This window comes from Pristiophorus japonicus, chromosome 17, assembly GCF_044704955.1.
Source record: "Pristiophorus japonicus isolate sPriJap1 chromosome 17, sPriJap1.hap1, whole genome shotgun sequence".
Lineage (NCBI taxonomy): Eukaryota > Metazoa > Chordata > Chondrichthyes > Pristiophoridae > Pristiophorus > Pristiophorus japonicus.
Window position 1 is genome coordinate 62,789,980 of NC_091993.1, and position 16,625 is coordinate 62,806,604.

General features: G+C 52.6%; 1 protein-coding gene across 1 annotated transcript in view; it reads left to right on the forward strand.

Annotated features, from left to right (window-relative positions):
• The window catches only part of LOC139227985 (FYVE, RhoGEF and PH domain-containing protein 4-like), an 81,358-nt gene that overhangs the window by 48,290 nt on the left and 16,443 nt on the right, over nucleotides 1-16,625 (forward strand). The window contains exon 3 of the mRNA XM_070859140.1: nucleotides 15,534-15,885. Coding sequence (XP_070715241.1) covers nucleotides 15,534-15,885 — 352 coding nt within the window. The remainder of the gene's footprint in view (nucleotides 1-15,533; nucleotides 15,886-16,625) is intronic.

A 16,625-nucleotide genomic window follows, 5' to 3' on the forward strand; every position in this document is an offset into this window, starting at 1 on the left:
ACTGAATGTCCTGCCTTTGTGAGTGGGACAGAGAGGTTAACTGTAGCGTTGAGGATAGTTCTGTGAAGTTGCCCATCAGGAATCTGGCTGGGCCTGAGCCCTCTATACCGGTCGATCTACTGCTCTCCTCAAAAGTGGTTCTTTAAAGTAAAGATACAGGCAAAATGTTAGACAGCACATTACTTGAAACAGAGAAATAGAATCGTCCCACAGGGAGCTGATTAACACATTAAGATGAACTCCTTTGGTTGCTTACTATGATCTTGTCTCCACTCAGTGTCCACAAATACACCTTCCTGCGGGGATAGCAAACGTGAACGAGTACCCTGACTCGATTCTGCCCTCCCTGACCCTTCATCACATGTCAATTCTAGCCACCCACCCCCCCACAACTACCTGGTCCAGGGAGGTAGTGCTGCACTGTCGGAGGGGCAGTACTGAGGTAGTGCTGCACTGTCGGAGGGGCAGTACTGAGCGAGCGCCGCATTGTCGGAGGGGCATTACTGAGGGAGTGCTGCACTGTCGGAGGGGCAGTACTGAGGGAGTGCCGTCTTGTCGGAGGAGCAGTACTGAGGGAGTGCCGCATTGTCGGAGGGGCAGTACTGAGGGAGTGCCGCATTGTCGGAGGGGCAGTACTGAGGGAGTGCCGCATTGTCGGAGGGGCAGTACTGAGGTAGTGCCGCATTGTCAGAGGGACAGCACTGAGGGAGTGCCGCATTGTCGGAGGGGCAGTACTGAGGGAGTGCTGCACTGTCGGAGGGGCAGTACTGAAATAGTGCTGCACTGTCAGAGGGGCAGTACTGAGGGAGTGCTGCACTGTCAGAGGGGCAGTACTGAAATAGTGCTGCACTGTCAGAGGGGCAGTACTGAGGGAGTGCTGCACTGTCGGAGGGGCAGTAGTGAGGGAGTGCTGCACTGTTGGAGGGGTAGTAGTGAGGGAGTGCTGCACTGTTGGAGGGGTAGTAGTGAGGGAGTGCTGCACTGTCAGAAGGGCAGTACTGAATTAGTGCTGCACTGTCGGAGGGGCAGTAGTGAGGGAGTGCTGCACTGTCGGAGGGGCAGTACTGAATTAATGCTGCACTGTCGGAGGGGTAGTACTGAGGGAGTGCTGCACTGTCGGAGGGGCAGTAGTGAGGGAGTGCTGCATTGTCGGAGGGGCAGTACTGAATTAGTGCTGCACTGTCGGAGGGGCAGTACTGAGGGAGCGCTGCACTGTCAGAGGGGCAGTACTGAGGTAGTGCTGCACTGTCAGAGAGGCAGTACTGAGGGAGCTCCGCACTGTCGCAGGGGCAGTACTGAGGGAGCGCTGAACTGTCGGAGGGGCAGTTGTGAGGGAGTGCTGCACTGTCGGAGGGGCAGTACTGAATTAATGCTGCACTGTCGGAGGGGTAGTACTGAGGGAGTGCTGCACTGTCGGAGGGGCAGTAGTGAGGGAGTGCTGCACTGTCGGAGGGGCAGTACTGAATTAGTGCTGCACTGTCGGAGGGGCAGTACTGAGGGAGTGCTGCACTGTCGGAGGGGCAGTACTGAGGGAGTGCTGCACTGTCGGAGGGGCAGTAGTGAGGGAGTGCTGCACTGTCGGAGGGGCAGTACTGAATTAATGCTGCACTGTCGGAGGGGTAGTACTGAGGGAGTGCTGCACTGTCGGAGGGGCAGTAGTGAGGGAGTGCTGCACTGTCGGAGGGGCAGTACTGAGGGAGCGCTGCACTGTCAGAGGGGCAGTACTGAGGGAGCGCTGCACTGTCGGAGGGGCAGTACTGAGGGATGTTGCACTTTCGGAGGGGCAGTACTGAGGTAGTGCTGCACTGTCAGAGAGGCAGTACTGAGGGAGCTCCGCACTGTCGCAGGGGCAGTACTGAGGGAACGCCGCACTGTCGGAGGGGCAGTACTGAGGGAGTGCCACACTGTCGGAGGGGCAGTACTGAGGGAGCGGCGCACTGTCAGAGGGGCAGTACTGAGGGAGTGCCGCACTGTCGGAGGGGCAGCACTGAGGGAGTGCCGCACTGTTGGAGGCGCCGTCTTTTGGATGAGGAATTAAACATCTGCCCTCTCAGGCAGACGTAAATAATCCTATGGCCCCTATTTTGAAGAAAACCTGTGAGGTTCTCCCCGGAATCCTGACCAATATTAATCCCTCAACCAACAGCACTAAAACAGATGCTCTGCTCATTATCACATTGCTGTTTGTGAGAGCTTGCTGTGCACAAATGTGTCTGTTTCCCTCAGTACATCAGTGACTACACTTCCAAAAGTACTTTATTGGTGTTGGGATAGCCTGAGGTGATGAAAGTAGCGATATAAATGTAAGTCTATATGTGAAATACATAGAAGAACACAGAAACAGGTCACTCAGCCCAATCAGTCTGTGCCAGTATTTAGCCTCCACACAGAGAAATAGCTCTAATCACATTTACCCACCCTGTTCTCATATCCCTTTCCTTCTCCATCTATAAAATCTATTCTTGAACGTTGACACAGTTTCTGCCTCAGCCATTAACCCTGGAAATGAAATCCACAGCCGCGCAACTCAGTACATAAGTTTCCCCTGCTCTCAGTTCTAAATCTCTTACATTGAATCTTGTCTCTAAATGCACCAGGCATCCACTGAGCACACAGCCCCTGGCAGGAATGCTGGACATCAATAGACCCGTAGCTATGTTAGTAAAACAGAGGATCAAGTGACCCCTTATTAAAGGGGCACTAAAATCCACAAATTAAACAAATGTACTTTTTGACAATAATGGCTCAAATAAAAAATTTGGTTGGCGGGGGTGATGATGCACTCCAGTCCCTCCGGCACCCACCTCTCGCAGAAGGCCGTGAGCGTACCGGTGGACACCGCGTGCTCCATCCTAGGGACACCCTGGCTCAGATGTATCAATAGACTTTCAACTTTTATTGGGGATTTTCTGCTTTAAAGATACTAATGTAGGAAAAGGCCATTCAACCCCTCGAGCCTGTTTCACCATTCAGTTAGATCGTGGCTGATCTGTATCTTACTCCGGCTTGACCCATACCCAATAAAAATCTCGGTTTTGAAACTAACAATTGACCACAGCCCCCTTGTTCTGGGCTCTCCCACCAGAGGAACTAGTTTCTCTCCACCTACCCTATCAACTCCTTTAATCATCTTAAACATCTCGATTACATCACCCCTCAGTATTCCAAACTCAAGGGAATACAAGCATGGTCTACGCAACCCTTTATCATTTTGGTGAACCTGTGCTGCACCCCCCCCTCCCCCACCCTCCAAGGCCAATATATCCTTCCTGCGGTTAAAGATTAAACAATTCCTTTGATTTCAGGCGAACAAAGTGTTAACTACGCAGAGTTTGCACAGCTCAGCCAGCAATGAATGTTTGCACAGGTTACAAACTGGTGATTACACAGCCCAATGAAAGCTGCGTACATTAACACTTCAATGATGATATTCCACACCCAGCTACAGCACTCGTCACTTGCTGGCTGCAAATCACTAGGCCTGACTTGGTCTGGCAGCTGGATATTGTGAGCCACCATTTTGTACTCTGTTAGGGAGCAGCCTCCATTTTAAGCCCTAGTTACAGACCGATGACAGATATTCGGCCATTATGTGACAGCTCGCTGCCTGATCGCGATTTACATTGTTTTTTCATTTCGAGCCTCGACGATCCGTGCAAAAGGGTTTGGAGAGGCATTTGAGGAAGTGCAGATAACCACAGCCAGGGAAGTGAAATGAGGATCTTCACAACATTACTAAATGCAGTACTGCACGTGGCCTTGTCTGACACTCAGTCCCAGAGAGCAATAATCATTTCATTTGCAAATGTTGGTATTCAGAGGGATCTGGGTGTCCTTGTACACCAATCACTGAAAGTTAACATGCAGGTACAGCAAGCAATCTTGGCCTTTATTACAAGAGGATTTGAGTATAAGAGTAAAGACGTCTTACTGCAATTATATAGGGCCCCGGTGAGACCGCAGCTGGAGTATTATGGACAGTTTTGTTCTCCTTACCTAAGGAAGGAGATACTTGCCATAGAGGGAGTGCAACGAAGGTTCACCAGACTGATTCCTGGGATGGAGGGATTGTCCTGTGAGAAAGGATTGAGTAGACTAGGCCTATATCCTCTAGAGTTTAGAAGAATGAGAGGTGATCTCATTGAAATATACAACAATCTTACAAGGCTTGACAGGGTAGATGCAGGGAGGATGTTTCCCTGGGCTGGGGAGTCTAGAACCAGGGGTCACAGTCTGAGAATAAAGGGTCGGCCATTTAAGACTGAGATTAGGAGAAATTTCTTCACTCAGAGGGTGGTGAATCTTTGGAATTCTCTACCCCAGAGGAGGCTCAGTCATTGAGTGTATTCAAGACACAGATCGACAGATTTTTGAATATTAACAAATCAAGGGATATGGGGACAGTGCAGGAAAGTGGAGTTGAGGGCGAAGATCAGCCATGATCATTGAATGGCAGAGCAGGCTCGAGGGGCCGAATGGCCTACTCCTGTTCCTAGTTCTGATGTTCTTACGTTTATCCCTTTACTGCATGCTGAGGAGTCCAAAGGTCATGGTGGATTTTGCAAGGGATGGTCACTCCAGTGAAAGAGGGGAACATAGACTCAGGAAGAGACAAATTCCCCTCTGCCTGAACCTCAGAACCCTCAACCTAATCCCATTCAAATCCTAACCCTAAACCTAATCCCATTCAAACCCTAACCCTAAACCTAATCCCATTCAAATCTGTAAAGTCCTGTCCCCTCAGTACAGATTCACACGAGGAATGTAGTGAAGTCAAGGTCACTCTGGACCTGCACCTTTATTTCACAGCTCTGGAATGCTGCACTTGCCTGAGACCTGTCCTTATATACCTGTCTCTTGCAAGTGCATCCCTGGTGGTAAGGTATGCTGGTGGTTAAGGTCATATCTTATTACAGTCATGTATAGCATGTTAGGATACAGTTATATATAATAATGTAAGATACATGACAAAATCCTAACCCTAAACCTAATCCCATTCAAATCCTAACCCTAAACCTAATCCCATTCAAATCCTAACCCTAACCATAAACCTAACCCTAAATCTCCGCTAACCAACAGCAACAACAACTTGTATTTATATAGCGCCTTTAACATAATGAAATGTCCCAAGGCGTGTTATGAGACAAAAAATTTGACACCGAGCCACATAAGCAGAAATTAGGGCAGGTGACCAAAAGCTTGGCCAAAGAGGGAGGTTTGAAGGAGCGTCTTGAAGGAGGAAAGAGAGGGAGAGAGGCGGAGAGGTTTAGGGAGGGGGTTCCAGAGCTTGGGGCCCAGGCAACAGAAGGCACGGCCGCCGATGATTGAATGATTACAATCAGGGATGCTCTAGAGGGGAGAATTAGAGGAGTGCAGACATCTTGGAGGGTTGTGGGGCTGGAGGAGATTACAGAGATAGGGAGGGGCGAGGCCATGGAGGGATTTGTAAACAAGGATGAAAATTTTGAAATCGAGCCGTTGCTGAACTGGGAGCCAAGGTAGGTCGGCGAGCACAGGGGTGATGGGTGAGCGGGACTTGGTGCGAGTTAGGACACAGAGCAGCCGAGTTTTGGATCACCTGAAGTTTGCATTTTTATAGCATTTTTAATGTAGTAAAACATCCCACGGTGCTTCACAGGAGCGATTATCCAACAAAGTTTGATAGCGAGACACATAAGGAGATATTAGGATAGATAACCAAAATCTTGCTCAAAGAGGTAGGTTTTCAGAATCACCTTAAAGAAGGAGAGAGACTGAGAGAGGCGAAGAGGTTTAGGGAGGGAATTACAGAGTTCAGGGCCCAGGCAGCTGAAGGCACTGCCACCAATGATGAGTCATTAATATAGGGGATGTGTAAGAGGCCAAAATTGGAGGAGCGCGGAGGGTTATGGGGCGGAGATTCAGAGATAGAAAGGTGTGAGGCCACGGAAGAATTTGAAAACAAGAATGAGAATTTTAAAATTGAGGCGTTGCCAGACCAGGAGCTAATGTAGGTCGGCGAGCATAGAGGTGGTGGGTGAGCGGGACTCGATGCGAATTAGGACACGGTCAGCGAGCACAGGGGACGATGGGTGAGCGGGATGGGTGCGAGTTAGGACACAGTCAGCGAGCACAGGGATGATGGGTGAACGGGATGGGTGCGAGTTAGGACAGGGTCAGCAGAGTTTTGGACGAACTGAAGTTTATGGAGGGTGGAAGATGGGAGGCCGGCCAGGAGTGCGTTGGAACAGTCAAATCTAGAGGTAACAAAGGCATGGATGAGGGTTTCAGCAGCAGATGAGCTGAGGCAAGGCTGGAGTCAGGCGATGTTATGGAAGTGGAAGTAGACTGAGTGATAGTGTGGATATGTGGTCGGAAGCTCATCTCAGGGTCAGATATGACACCGAGATTGCGAACAGTGTGGTTCAGCCTCAGACAGATGACAGGGAGAGGGATGGAGTCGGTGACTAGGGAACGGAGTTTGTGGCAGGGACCGAAAACAATGGCTTCAGTCTTCCCAATATTTCATTGGAGGAAATTTCTGCTCATCCAATATTGGATGTAGGACAAGAGGTCTGACAATTTAGGGACAGTGTGGGGATTGAGAGAGGTGGGGATGTGGTTGAGATGGGTGTCGTCCCTAAGCCGAACTCTAGATCTATCCTTAACGCTATTGGATCATGCAGAGCTCGATTTTCAGGTTCTCAAAGATCCAATATTGTGTGCTGCGCTCACTCAACAACAACAACAACAACTTTCATTTATATAGTGCCTTTAACATAGTGAAACGATCCAAGGCGCTTCACAGGAGTATTAGAGGAAAAAATTTGACACCACGCCGCATAAGGAGAAATTAGCACAGGTGACCAAAAGCTTGGTCAAAGAGGTAGGTTTTAAGGAGCGTCTTGAAGGGGGAAAGAAAGGTAGAGAGGCGGAGAGGTTTAGGGAGGGAGTTCCAGAGCTTGGAGCCTAGATCACCAATGGTGGAGCGATTATAATCAGGGATGCTCAAGAGGGCAGAATTAGAGGAGCGCAGACATCTCGGGGGGTTGTGGGGCTGGAGGAGATTACAGAGATAGGGAGGGGGGAGGCCATGGAGGGATTTAAAAATAAGGATGAGAATTTTGGAATCGAGGCGTTGCTTAACCGGGAGCCAATGTAGGTCAGCGAGCACAGGGGTGATGGGTGAGCGGGAATTGGTGCGAGTTAGAACATGGGACAGCCGAGTTTTGGATCACCTCTCGTTTACGTTGGGTAGAATGTGGGAGGCCAGCTAGGCGTGCGTTGGAATAGTCAAGTCGAGAGGTAACAAAGGCATGGATGAGGGCTTCAGCAGCGGATGAGCTGAGGTAAGGGTGGAGACGGGCCATGTTACGGAGGTGGAAATACGCAGTTTTAGTTATGCTGCGGATGTGTGGCCGGAAGCTCATTGCGCCGTGTGCCAGATTGGTTAAGGCGTGGAGCCAAGAGCACGCCTGAAACCAGCGCAAGGCCCCTGTCCCAGAATCGATGGGGACTGAGCGCAGTGCGAACCCTGACTTCCCCCACTCTCCACACTTGGGACACATGCTGAAGCTGAAGCTGTGCAGAGGTGGACGCCTTGTGCTGATTGGTGCAACACCAGTCTCGTGACCCTGCTCAGACACGTGCACCAGGAACAGCTTCCCTTTCACCGCAGCAACATGGCAGGTCGGGCACAATAATTAACTCGGGTCCAGTCAATGGCTTTGAGCCTCAGAATGTCACAGAAATATGTTAAGTCTTCGTATCACGGCGGGTAAAGTGTGAGGTTTGGTTCCTTTTGCAGCCAAGAATTGCATCAAATTTACAACACAGAAACAGGCCATTCAGCCCAAGAGGTGTTTCTGCTCCACACGAGCCTCTTCCCACCCTACCTCATCTCGCCCCAGCACCATATTCCTTCTCCCTCATGTGATTATCTAACTGCCCCTTAAAAGCATCTGTGCTATTCGCCTCAACCACTCCCTGTGGTAGCAAGTTCCACATTCTCACCACTCTCTGGGTAAAGATGTTTCTCCCGCGTGTCTCACTGGATTTATTAGTGACCATCTTATATTTATGGCCCCTACTTTTGGATCCTCCCACAAATATAAACATCGGCTGGAATATTGGCGACCGTGGTGGGTCCGGTGGGGATGGTATCCGTGGGGAGGTCACAACCCCGCTGCTGGCTCCATTCCGCTGTTGAATATGATCGTACCTTAATGGGTAACCGCAAGATCCTACAAATCCCCTGGGAGGACAGATGCACCAACATTAGCGTGCTCGACCAGGCCAACATCTCCAGCACTGAAGCACTGACCACACTCAATCAGCTCCGCTGGGCAGGCCACACAGTTCACATGCCAGACATGAGACTCCCAAAGCAAGCGCTCTACTCGGAACTCCTTCACAGCAAACGAGCCAAAGGTGGGCAGAGGAAACGTTACAAGGCCTCAAAGCCTCCCTGATAAAGTGCAACATCCCCACTGACACCTGGGAGTCCCTGACCAAAGACCACCCTAAGTGGAGGAAATGCATCCGGGAGGGCGCTGAGCACCTCGAGTTTTGTCGCCGAGTGCATGCAGAAATCAAGCGCAGGTAGTGGAAAGAGCGTGCGGCAAACCTTTCCTTCAACCACTGTCTGTTCCAACCATGACAGGGACTGTGGCTCTTGTATTGGACTGTTCAGCCACCTAAGGACTCATGCTAAGAGTGGAAGCAAATCTTCCTCGATTCCGAGGGACTGCCTATGATGATGATGACCTTAATGGGGGCCTATTCAGCACGTTACCCGGCCTAATTAGACGGAGTGGGTCTGCTGACGTCATTCATGACGTGTTTTCACTCAGGATCTTTAAAGGGACCATGGCCACATTAGGTTTGAAGTTTCAGCTCCCAGACTGCTGTCTGTGCACTACAGCATTGAGGTGCTGCACACACACCGACAGTCACTGCACAGAGGTGCAGGACAGCACCCAGGTTCTCCCATGGCTCCCTCCATTTGCTTGTGGAGGGAGTTAGAGCACGCAGGGAGGTCTCCTTTCCCTTCCGATGGGCGCGAGGGGTCTCCCTCGGAGACCAAAACAGTCTGGTTGCAGATCGCAGAGGAGGTTAACAGCAGGGGAGGGTGCACTTCAGCCAACGTTTCAATGATCTCATTATATCAGTTCGTACAAAGCCACACTCAACTTCAGCCGATACAAAAGCAAAATACGGCGGATGCTGCAATCTGAAATTAAAACAGAGAATGCTGGAAATACTCAGCGGGTCAGGCAGCGTCTGTGGAGAAAACAGAGAGTTAAACGTAGGCTCTAGCGGGAGGTGCAAATGCACCCAATTTCTCCCCTAAAAATCTTTATTTTCAACACTTGGACAGGTTTATGTGCACCTTTGGAAGTGGCTTAGTGAGTCGCAGTGAATGGTGAGACATAACGGTACCCCTCCCCGCAATGGTGCTGAGTGTGAAAGGATTGGCTTGCTCATTGTAAAACAACAACAACAACAACTTGGGACTGAAATTGGCCTTATCTGCATCACCTGTTAGCGCCTCCGGGGGGCGGCAATGAGCCACGAATCAGTTTTTGCCGGGCAATCGCCCGCAGTGAAATTAGTGTTGGTTTTTTTGGAGACGCCCCCCAGTGCTGCTGGCGATGATGATGTCATTGCCGTGCGCACCGCCTCGTTACCGCCCCCATAAATTGGGCCTCTCCCCCTCAGCTCCTGCCTGGTGCTGACAACGACAGCCTCAGCTGTCGGGCTGCTGGGGGAGGGGCCGGAGAGGCGCTAGTTAAAGGCACCTTCTCGTTATAAACCTTTTCGGCCATTATTATTTCCAGCTCGCTGACAGACAGGTTGAGTGCCTGTTGCAGGATTGCAGCGGTTTGCACCTCAAGGACTGAAGCATCGCTTTGTTTAATTCAGGGCAGATTTGGCTTGTTTCATGGGGGCTGTGTTGGCGCTCGACCTCCTGCTGCAGTATCACCGTCAGAGGCTGCTTCCACCGAGACAAAGGCAGAGAGAGAGAGGGGGCGAGAGAGGGAGAGAGAGGGAGGGAAGGAGAGAGAGAGGCAGAGAGAGAGAGAGAGAGAGAGAGAAAGGCAGAGAGAGAGAGAGAGAGAGAAAGGCAAAGAGAGAGAGAGATGGAGAGACAGAGAGAGAGGGGGAGAGAGAGAGAGAGAGGGAGAGAGAGAGGCAAAGAGAGAGAGAGAGAGCGACAGAGGGGGAGAGACAGAGAGAGAGAGAGAGAGGGAGAGACAGAGAGAAAGAGAGAGAAAGGCAGAGAGAGAGAGAAAGGCAAAGAGAGAAAGAGAGGGAGAGACAGAGAGGGAGAGAGAGAGAGAGAGAGGGAGAGACAGAGAGAGAGAGGGAGAGAGAGAGGGGGAGAGAGGGAGAGAGGCAGAGAGAGAGAGAGGGAGAAAGGGAGAGACAGAGAGAGGGAGAGACTGAGAGAGAGAGAGGGAGAGAGAGAGAGAGGCAGCATAATGTGGCCAGAGGGAGGAAGCCCAACAGGGCTGGCAACAGGAGACCTCACCCTCCCAGGGTATTCCGGCAGCAGTCCTACATCAGTTTCACTGAGTAGCAGTGTGTTCGAAGGCTGTGCTTCAGCAAGGACGTGGTCACAAAGCTCTGCCATCTCCTGCACCCAGACCTTGAGCCTCAGCCCAGGGTGATCACGGCCTCTCTCAGTGGCAGTCAAGATCACCATCGTGCTCAATTTCTACATCAAGGGACAATCCAGTGTGCAAGGAGAGACATCTCCAACATCTCCCAGTTTGCCATTCATTGCTCTAGCCACAAGGTTGCAGATGCTCTGCACAGAAGAAGGGAATAGATATCCTTCCCCGTGTCAGAATAGTGGGCTTCCCAATGGTGCAGGGTGCCACTGACTGCACCCTTGTCACTTTGCGAGCACAATCCTGAGGTATTCCGTAACCGTGAAGGCTCCCACTCACTGAACATGCGGTAGGTGTGTGACCACACATGTCGAATCCTCACCGCCAATGCCCACTGTCCTGGCAGCAGCCATGGTGCATTCATCCTGTGCCAGACCAGTGTGCCAGCTCTGTTCCAGCCACCACATCAAGCTCACAGCTGGCTGCTCGGAGACAAGGGCTATCCGCTCTCCACCTGGCTCATGACTCCCCTCCATGTCCCCAACACTCCTGCCCAGCACTCATACAATGAGAGCCATGCTGCCACCAGGAACATCATTGAGCAGACCATCGGAGTGCTGGAAGGAGTCCTCCAGTACTCGCCTGAGCAGGTGTCCCTATTCGTCATCGCCTGCTGCATGCTGCACAACCTGGCCATCATGAGGGCACAGCCATTGCCACCCGGCATAGTTCCATCACATCAGGAGGAGGAAGAGGAGGAGGAGCAACAGCCGTGACGGAGGAGGCAGTGACTCCATCGCGATCCTGAAGGGAGGTCCGCGACAGTCACAGCTCGTTCCAGTGATTTCCATCCCACTTCCCGGTTCCTGTGGACTTTCCCAAGACCAAATCTCCAAAACTGAAATAAGAGACAACAGCAAAGATTAAACATTCCAATGAACATATATAAACCAACAATACAATGTATAAAAGTGCATTTACTCAACACCTTGTGCATTATTTATATCCCCTCTTTGGTTTAACTATTCTACACCCCCCTCAGTGTGTCCCCAGTGGCTACAGCACGGCTGGTGGAAGGCTGCTGTGTGTCAGGGCCAGAGATACAGCTGGCCTGGCAGGACACCCTCGCCCAGCTCTGGGCCTGGACGGCCCGGCTGCAGACGGCACCACCTCAGGCTGGGCGGGGGCAGTCTGGGCTGGCTGGCTGACAGGCAGCGACACGTGCAGTGGTGGGATCAGGAATGCTGCCATCCTGAGAGAGGACAGCAGGGTCCTGCTCCACTGACCCAGTGCCACTCCCCGGGGCAGCACCTCAACATCCCCACAGATTGGTGGCCTGCTGCGACACCGTGAGATCCCCGGTGGACTGTGGTGGGCCCAGCGGCGATGGCAGCAGTCAGAGCTCACGGGGCATCCAGCTGGGACTGCATGAGAGCAGTCTGAGATTCCATGCCAGTAACCATTGACTCCTTTATAGCAGCAAGACGTGGCTTCTGCCTGTGGTGCAATGGAAGCTGCCACATCGCCCATGGCATGCGTCATGAGATCTGGATCACCACGGTCTCTCTGGGAGACTGGCAATGATGGGCTCCATGGTGTGCGCAGAGCTCTGTGCAATGCTGGAGGTGGACTCCTCCATGCTCCGTACCATTGCCGAGGGGCTCTCGGGCACCCTTGCCATTGCACCTATCATCTCCGAGTGCATGGCCATCACATCACCCTTCTTGTGAACGCCTCCCCATCGAGGTCCTCATCCGAGTCCTGTGCAGCAGAACCCACCTTCTGGGGAGCTGGCTCCCGAGTTACCCTTTCCCCTTGATCTTATTGCAGTCCGCTAGGCCCCGGTGCATCACCCAGTGTAGACCCCTCTGCTAGCCTAGCCTCTAAGGAAAGCGTAGTGCCAGTCTCTGAGCTGGTGCCTGCGGGTGAGAGGAGCAGGGACGCAGTGCTTGGTTCCTCCTCCTCCTCCCCCTCCTCATCCTCTTCTTCTCTCTCGTGACTCAGTTGGGGGGGCTCAGGGACAGGCTGGCCATCTGCTGCATGGTTATCTGAAAGCATAAATGATACAAGAGTCGCATTAAGGTGAGGGCAGAGGGGCAGGAATGGAGCAAGGAATGCAGACAGTATGAGGAGCTGGAAAGTGATAAGGCCTTCTGGTTTAGCGGGGAAGTGGGATGAAAAGAGGGGATGAAAAGAGGGGATAAAGATACCGTTGTTGCCCCCAGAGGGCTCGATGTCTCCGCCAGCCACGGCGCCCACCACCTGCGGGCCAATGAGCCGCAGCACTCGCTCCTCCAGGTCAGTCAGCTGGGCAGTTCAGCTTTCCCCCGCCTCCAGTCCGCTGCTGCTCCATCCTGTTGTGTGTCACCCTGGCCTGCCAAAGAAAGGAAGCTGTGTGAGTCAGAGTCCAGTTCTGTCTGTGGAAGATATGTCTGCCGTAGTTGAATAGCTGTGAATGTTAGCAAGGTGTGACTGTGAGTAGGTACAGATGGTTGGTGGTTGCCTGCTGGGTTAAGTGCTGGTTTGCAGAATGTGCACAGACAGAGGCTCAGAGCCTGGTATACAAGAGTTGTGAAAACATGTACTCACCTTGACTACCTGAGTGAGGTCATTGAATTTCTTGTGGCACTGTGTTGGGCTTCTGTTAACCACGGTGCTGGCTGACATCTCCGCGGCCACCTCTGCCCATATGGCCCTCAAAACCTGCGGCGTTGGTCTTCCCCCAGATGGAGGGAACAGTGCCTCCCTCCTTCTCTCCACCGCCCCCACCAATGTCTCCAATGCCGGGTCATTGACCCCAGTGGCCTTTCTAAGAGGATTTGGAGCAGCCATCTCAGACCATCCTTCCAGCTCTCAGTGAAGTCCAGCAATGCTGAAAATGACCAGGTGCAGCCTGAACCGACATCCCCTTTAAGAACTGGAATGAACAGGAGGCTGATTATTGCTGAATGAAAGTCACCTGAAATTGGGTACAACTCCAGTAATAGCACTGCAGCACCCCACTGAGACAATTAGTGCCTCAGATACCACCTCCGACCATTTCTCAGGCAAAAATGCCCAATTTTCCACAATTTTACAGCCTATTTCGCCGGGCGCTAACTGTTCAAAAAGTTAAAACTTATCCCGTTTGGGGCACTATCGAATTTCACACTCATGTGTATTTATATAGCGCCTTTAACATAGTAAAACATCCCAAGGCGTTTCACAGGAGTCTTAAAAGACAAACATTTGACACCAAGTAAGAAGAAATTACCGCAGATGACCAAAAGTATGGTCAAAGAGACAGGTTTTAAGGAGTGTTTTAAAGGAGGCAAGAGAGGTAGAGAGGCGGAGAGATTTAGGGAGGGAGTTCCAGAGCTTGGGGCCCAGGCAGCTGAAGGCACGGCCACCGATGGTGGAGCGATTATAATCAGGGATGCTCAACAGGGCAGAATTAGAGGAGCGCAGACATCTCGGGGGGTTGTGGGGCTGGAGGAGATTACAGAGATAGAGAGGGGCGAGGCCATGGAGGGATTTGTAGGGATGCTTTATGTTGTTGGTGTGGAGTGGTGCCAACCTGGCACATCATGTGGCAGCCATGTGGGTGTATAGCAGTGTGGTCGGGTGCTGATGCCCTGTGTCCTGTGCAGCATCAGGTGATTGTGGAGAAGGTTGGTGTTGTTGTTGGTGCTGCTGGTGTTGGAGCTGATTGTGGTCCGATTCTGAGGACCAAGGAGAGACAATATAAATGGCACCCATGTGGATGGTACAGATGACAGAAGCATTCTGTCGATGAGGTGATGCTGAATGGAGACTTTGCTGGAAACACTTGCAGCCTGCAGAATCTGTGCTGGAAACAGACTGAGCAATGGCTTCTGCCTGGGAAAAGTGCTCATCTGTCAGGTGGGAGCTTTTATTGTACATTTGATGCTGTCAAGTAATCAGCTGGATCAATGGCCACTGAACTCCCCCCTCAGGTTGACAGACGTGGTTCCCAAGCTGCGTGAATCCCGTGGACATGCAGGGAAGCTTAAAAGGTAAGTCGAAAAAGCCCCTTAAGTGTCTGTAACTACCCGATAATGATTCCAGTTGGGTCTGCTCCATGATGACAGACGGCCTGGGGGAAAGGTGTGTGAGTGGGGGGGGGGGGTGACGGACACTCCTGGGGGAAAGGTGTGTGGGGGGGTGGGATAGACGGACACTCCTGAGGGAAAGGTGTGTGGGGGTGGGGGGTGACGGACACTCCTGGGGGAAAGGTGTATGGGGGGGGTGACGGACACTCCTGGGGTAAAGGTGTGTGGGGGGGGTGGGTGACGGACGCTCCTGGGGGAAAGGTGTGTGGGGGGCGGGATAGACGGACATTCCTGGGGTAAAGGTGTGTGGGGGGGGGGGGTGGGTGACGGACGCTCCTGGGGGAAAGGTGTGTGGGGGGGGGGAAGTGACAGACGCTCCTGTGGGGGAAAGGTGTGTTTGTGGGAGGGGGGGTGAGTGACAGTCGCTCCTGGGGGAAAGGTGTGTGGGGGGGGCGGGGTGACGGACGCTCCTGGGGGAAAGGTGTGTGGGGGGGCGGGGTGACGGACGCTCCTGGGGGAAAGGTGTGTGGGGGGGCGGGGTGACGGACGCTCCTGGGGGAAAGGTGTGTGGGGGAGGCAGGGTGACGGAGTGACAGCGGATTCCTGATTCCTGACCCGCCACCGATGGCACCCGCTGCCACCCCAGAAATTTCCGGCCTTCTTCTCCATGTTGACCCGATCAAACCCTGCCATCATTTTAAAGCCCCAGGCTGTTCGAGTTTGCCGCAACGCCAAGTGGGCGCACCGGGGCTGGTGGGAGGACACGATGAAGCTGGACAGACAGAAGGCCTTTGATAAAGTGCCACATGACAGACTTCTCTACACATTAGGACCAGTGGGTGTTAAGGGCTGTGTGTGACCCTAATTTCCTGTGCTTTCTGAGCAGGCTGTCCATAACAGAGCTGGACGACTGGGAACCCCCTACGACTGATGTGGACAGCACCATTCCAGCCCCAGCACCGACTCCTGTCAGGAATCACCCAATCACACAGCCAGTGCCCAACCCCAGCACTCAGCACAGGCAGGAACCGAGCCAGGCACCCAAGGCATCGGAGAAGGGAGGGGTTTCTGGACTCCTCGTGGGTCCTGCTACGACAGACAGTGAGAGCTCCTCTCAGCTGCAGATTGAACCCTCAAAGCAGGCTCGATGGAGGAAGATATCCCGGAGTTTCCGACCCATCACTCAGGATCAGAGAGAGCCACAACCTGCAGTACAGAGCGACAACACCCCTCACAAGGTATTACTACAGATCCGTGGAACGGGGGCATTGGGTCATGGTAGAGTAGGACCCGCAAAGCCTGTCAGCACATTGCTCTTCAGTATCTTTAGAGGATAACAGGACAGAGCGAGGCTAGCTTCCCATCTTTTCACACGAGTCACCAGCCCATTCAGTGAGTGTGACTTCACTGCAAGCGATCAAAGGGGGGCTGAGCGAGTGCAGAACACAGGAACAAGAGCAGGACTCTCAGTCCCTCGAGCCATTCCACACACGTCTGGCCAATACATCTACTTACAGAAGGTAGATGGGTCGTTGGGGGATGTGAGAATCACGTAACGTACTCTCGGGCAACATCAGGGATCAGAGACAGTAACAGTCGCTCTATCTCACTCCCTCTGTCCCTGTGTCTCTCACTCCCTCTGTCCCCCTCCCTCTGTCCCTGTCCCCCTCTCACTCCCTCTGTCCCTCTCCCTCTCTCTCACTCCCTCTGTCCCTCTCCCTCTCTCTCACTCCCTCTGTCACTCTCCCTCTCACTCTATGTCCCTCTCCCTCTCTCACTCCATGTCCCTCTCTCTCTCTCATTCTCTCTGTCCCTGTCCCCCTCTCACTCCCTCTGTCCCTCTCCCTCTCTCACTCCCTCTGTCCCTCTCCCTCTCTCTCACTCCCTCGGTCCCTCTCCCTCTCTCTCACTCCCTCTGTCCCTCTCCCTCTCACTCTATGTCCCTCTCCCTCTCTCACTCCATGTCCTTGTCCTGTAT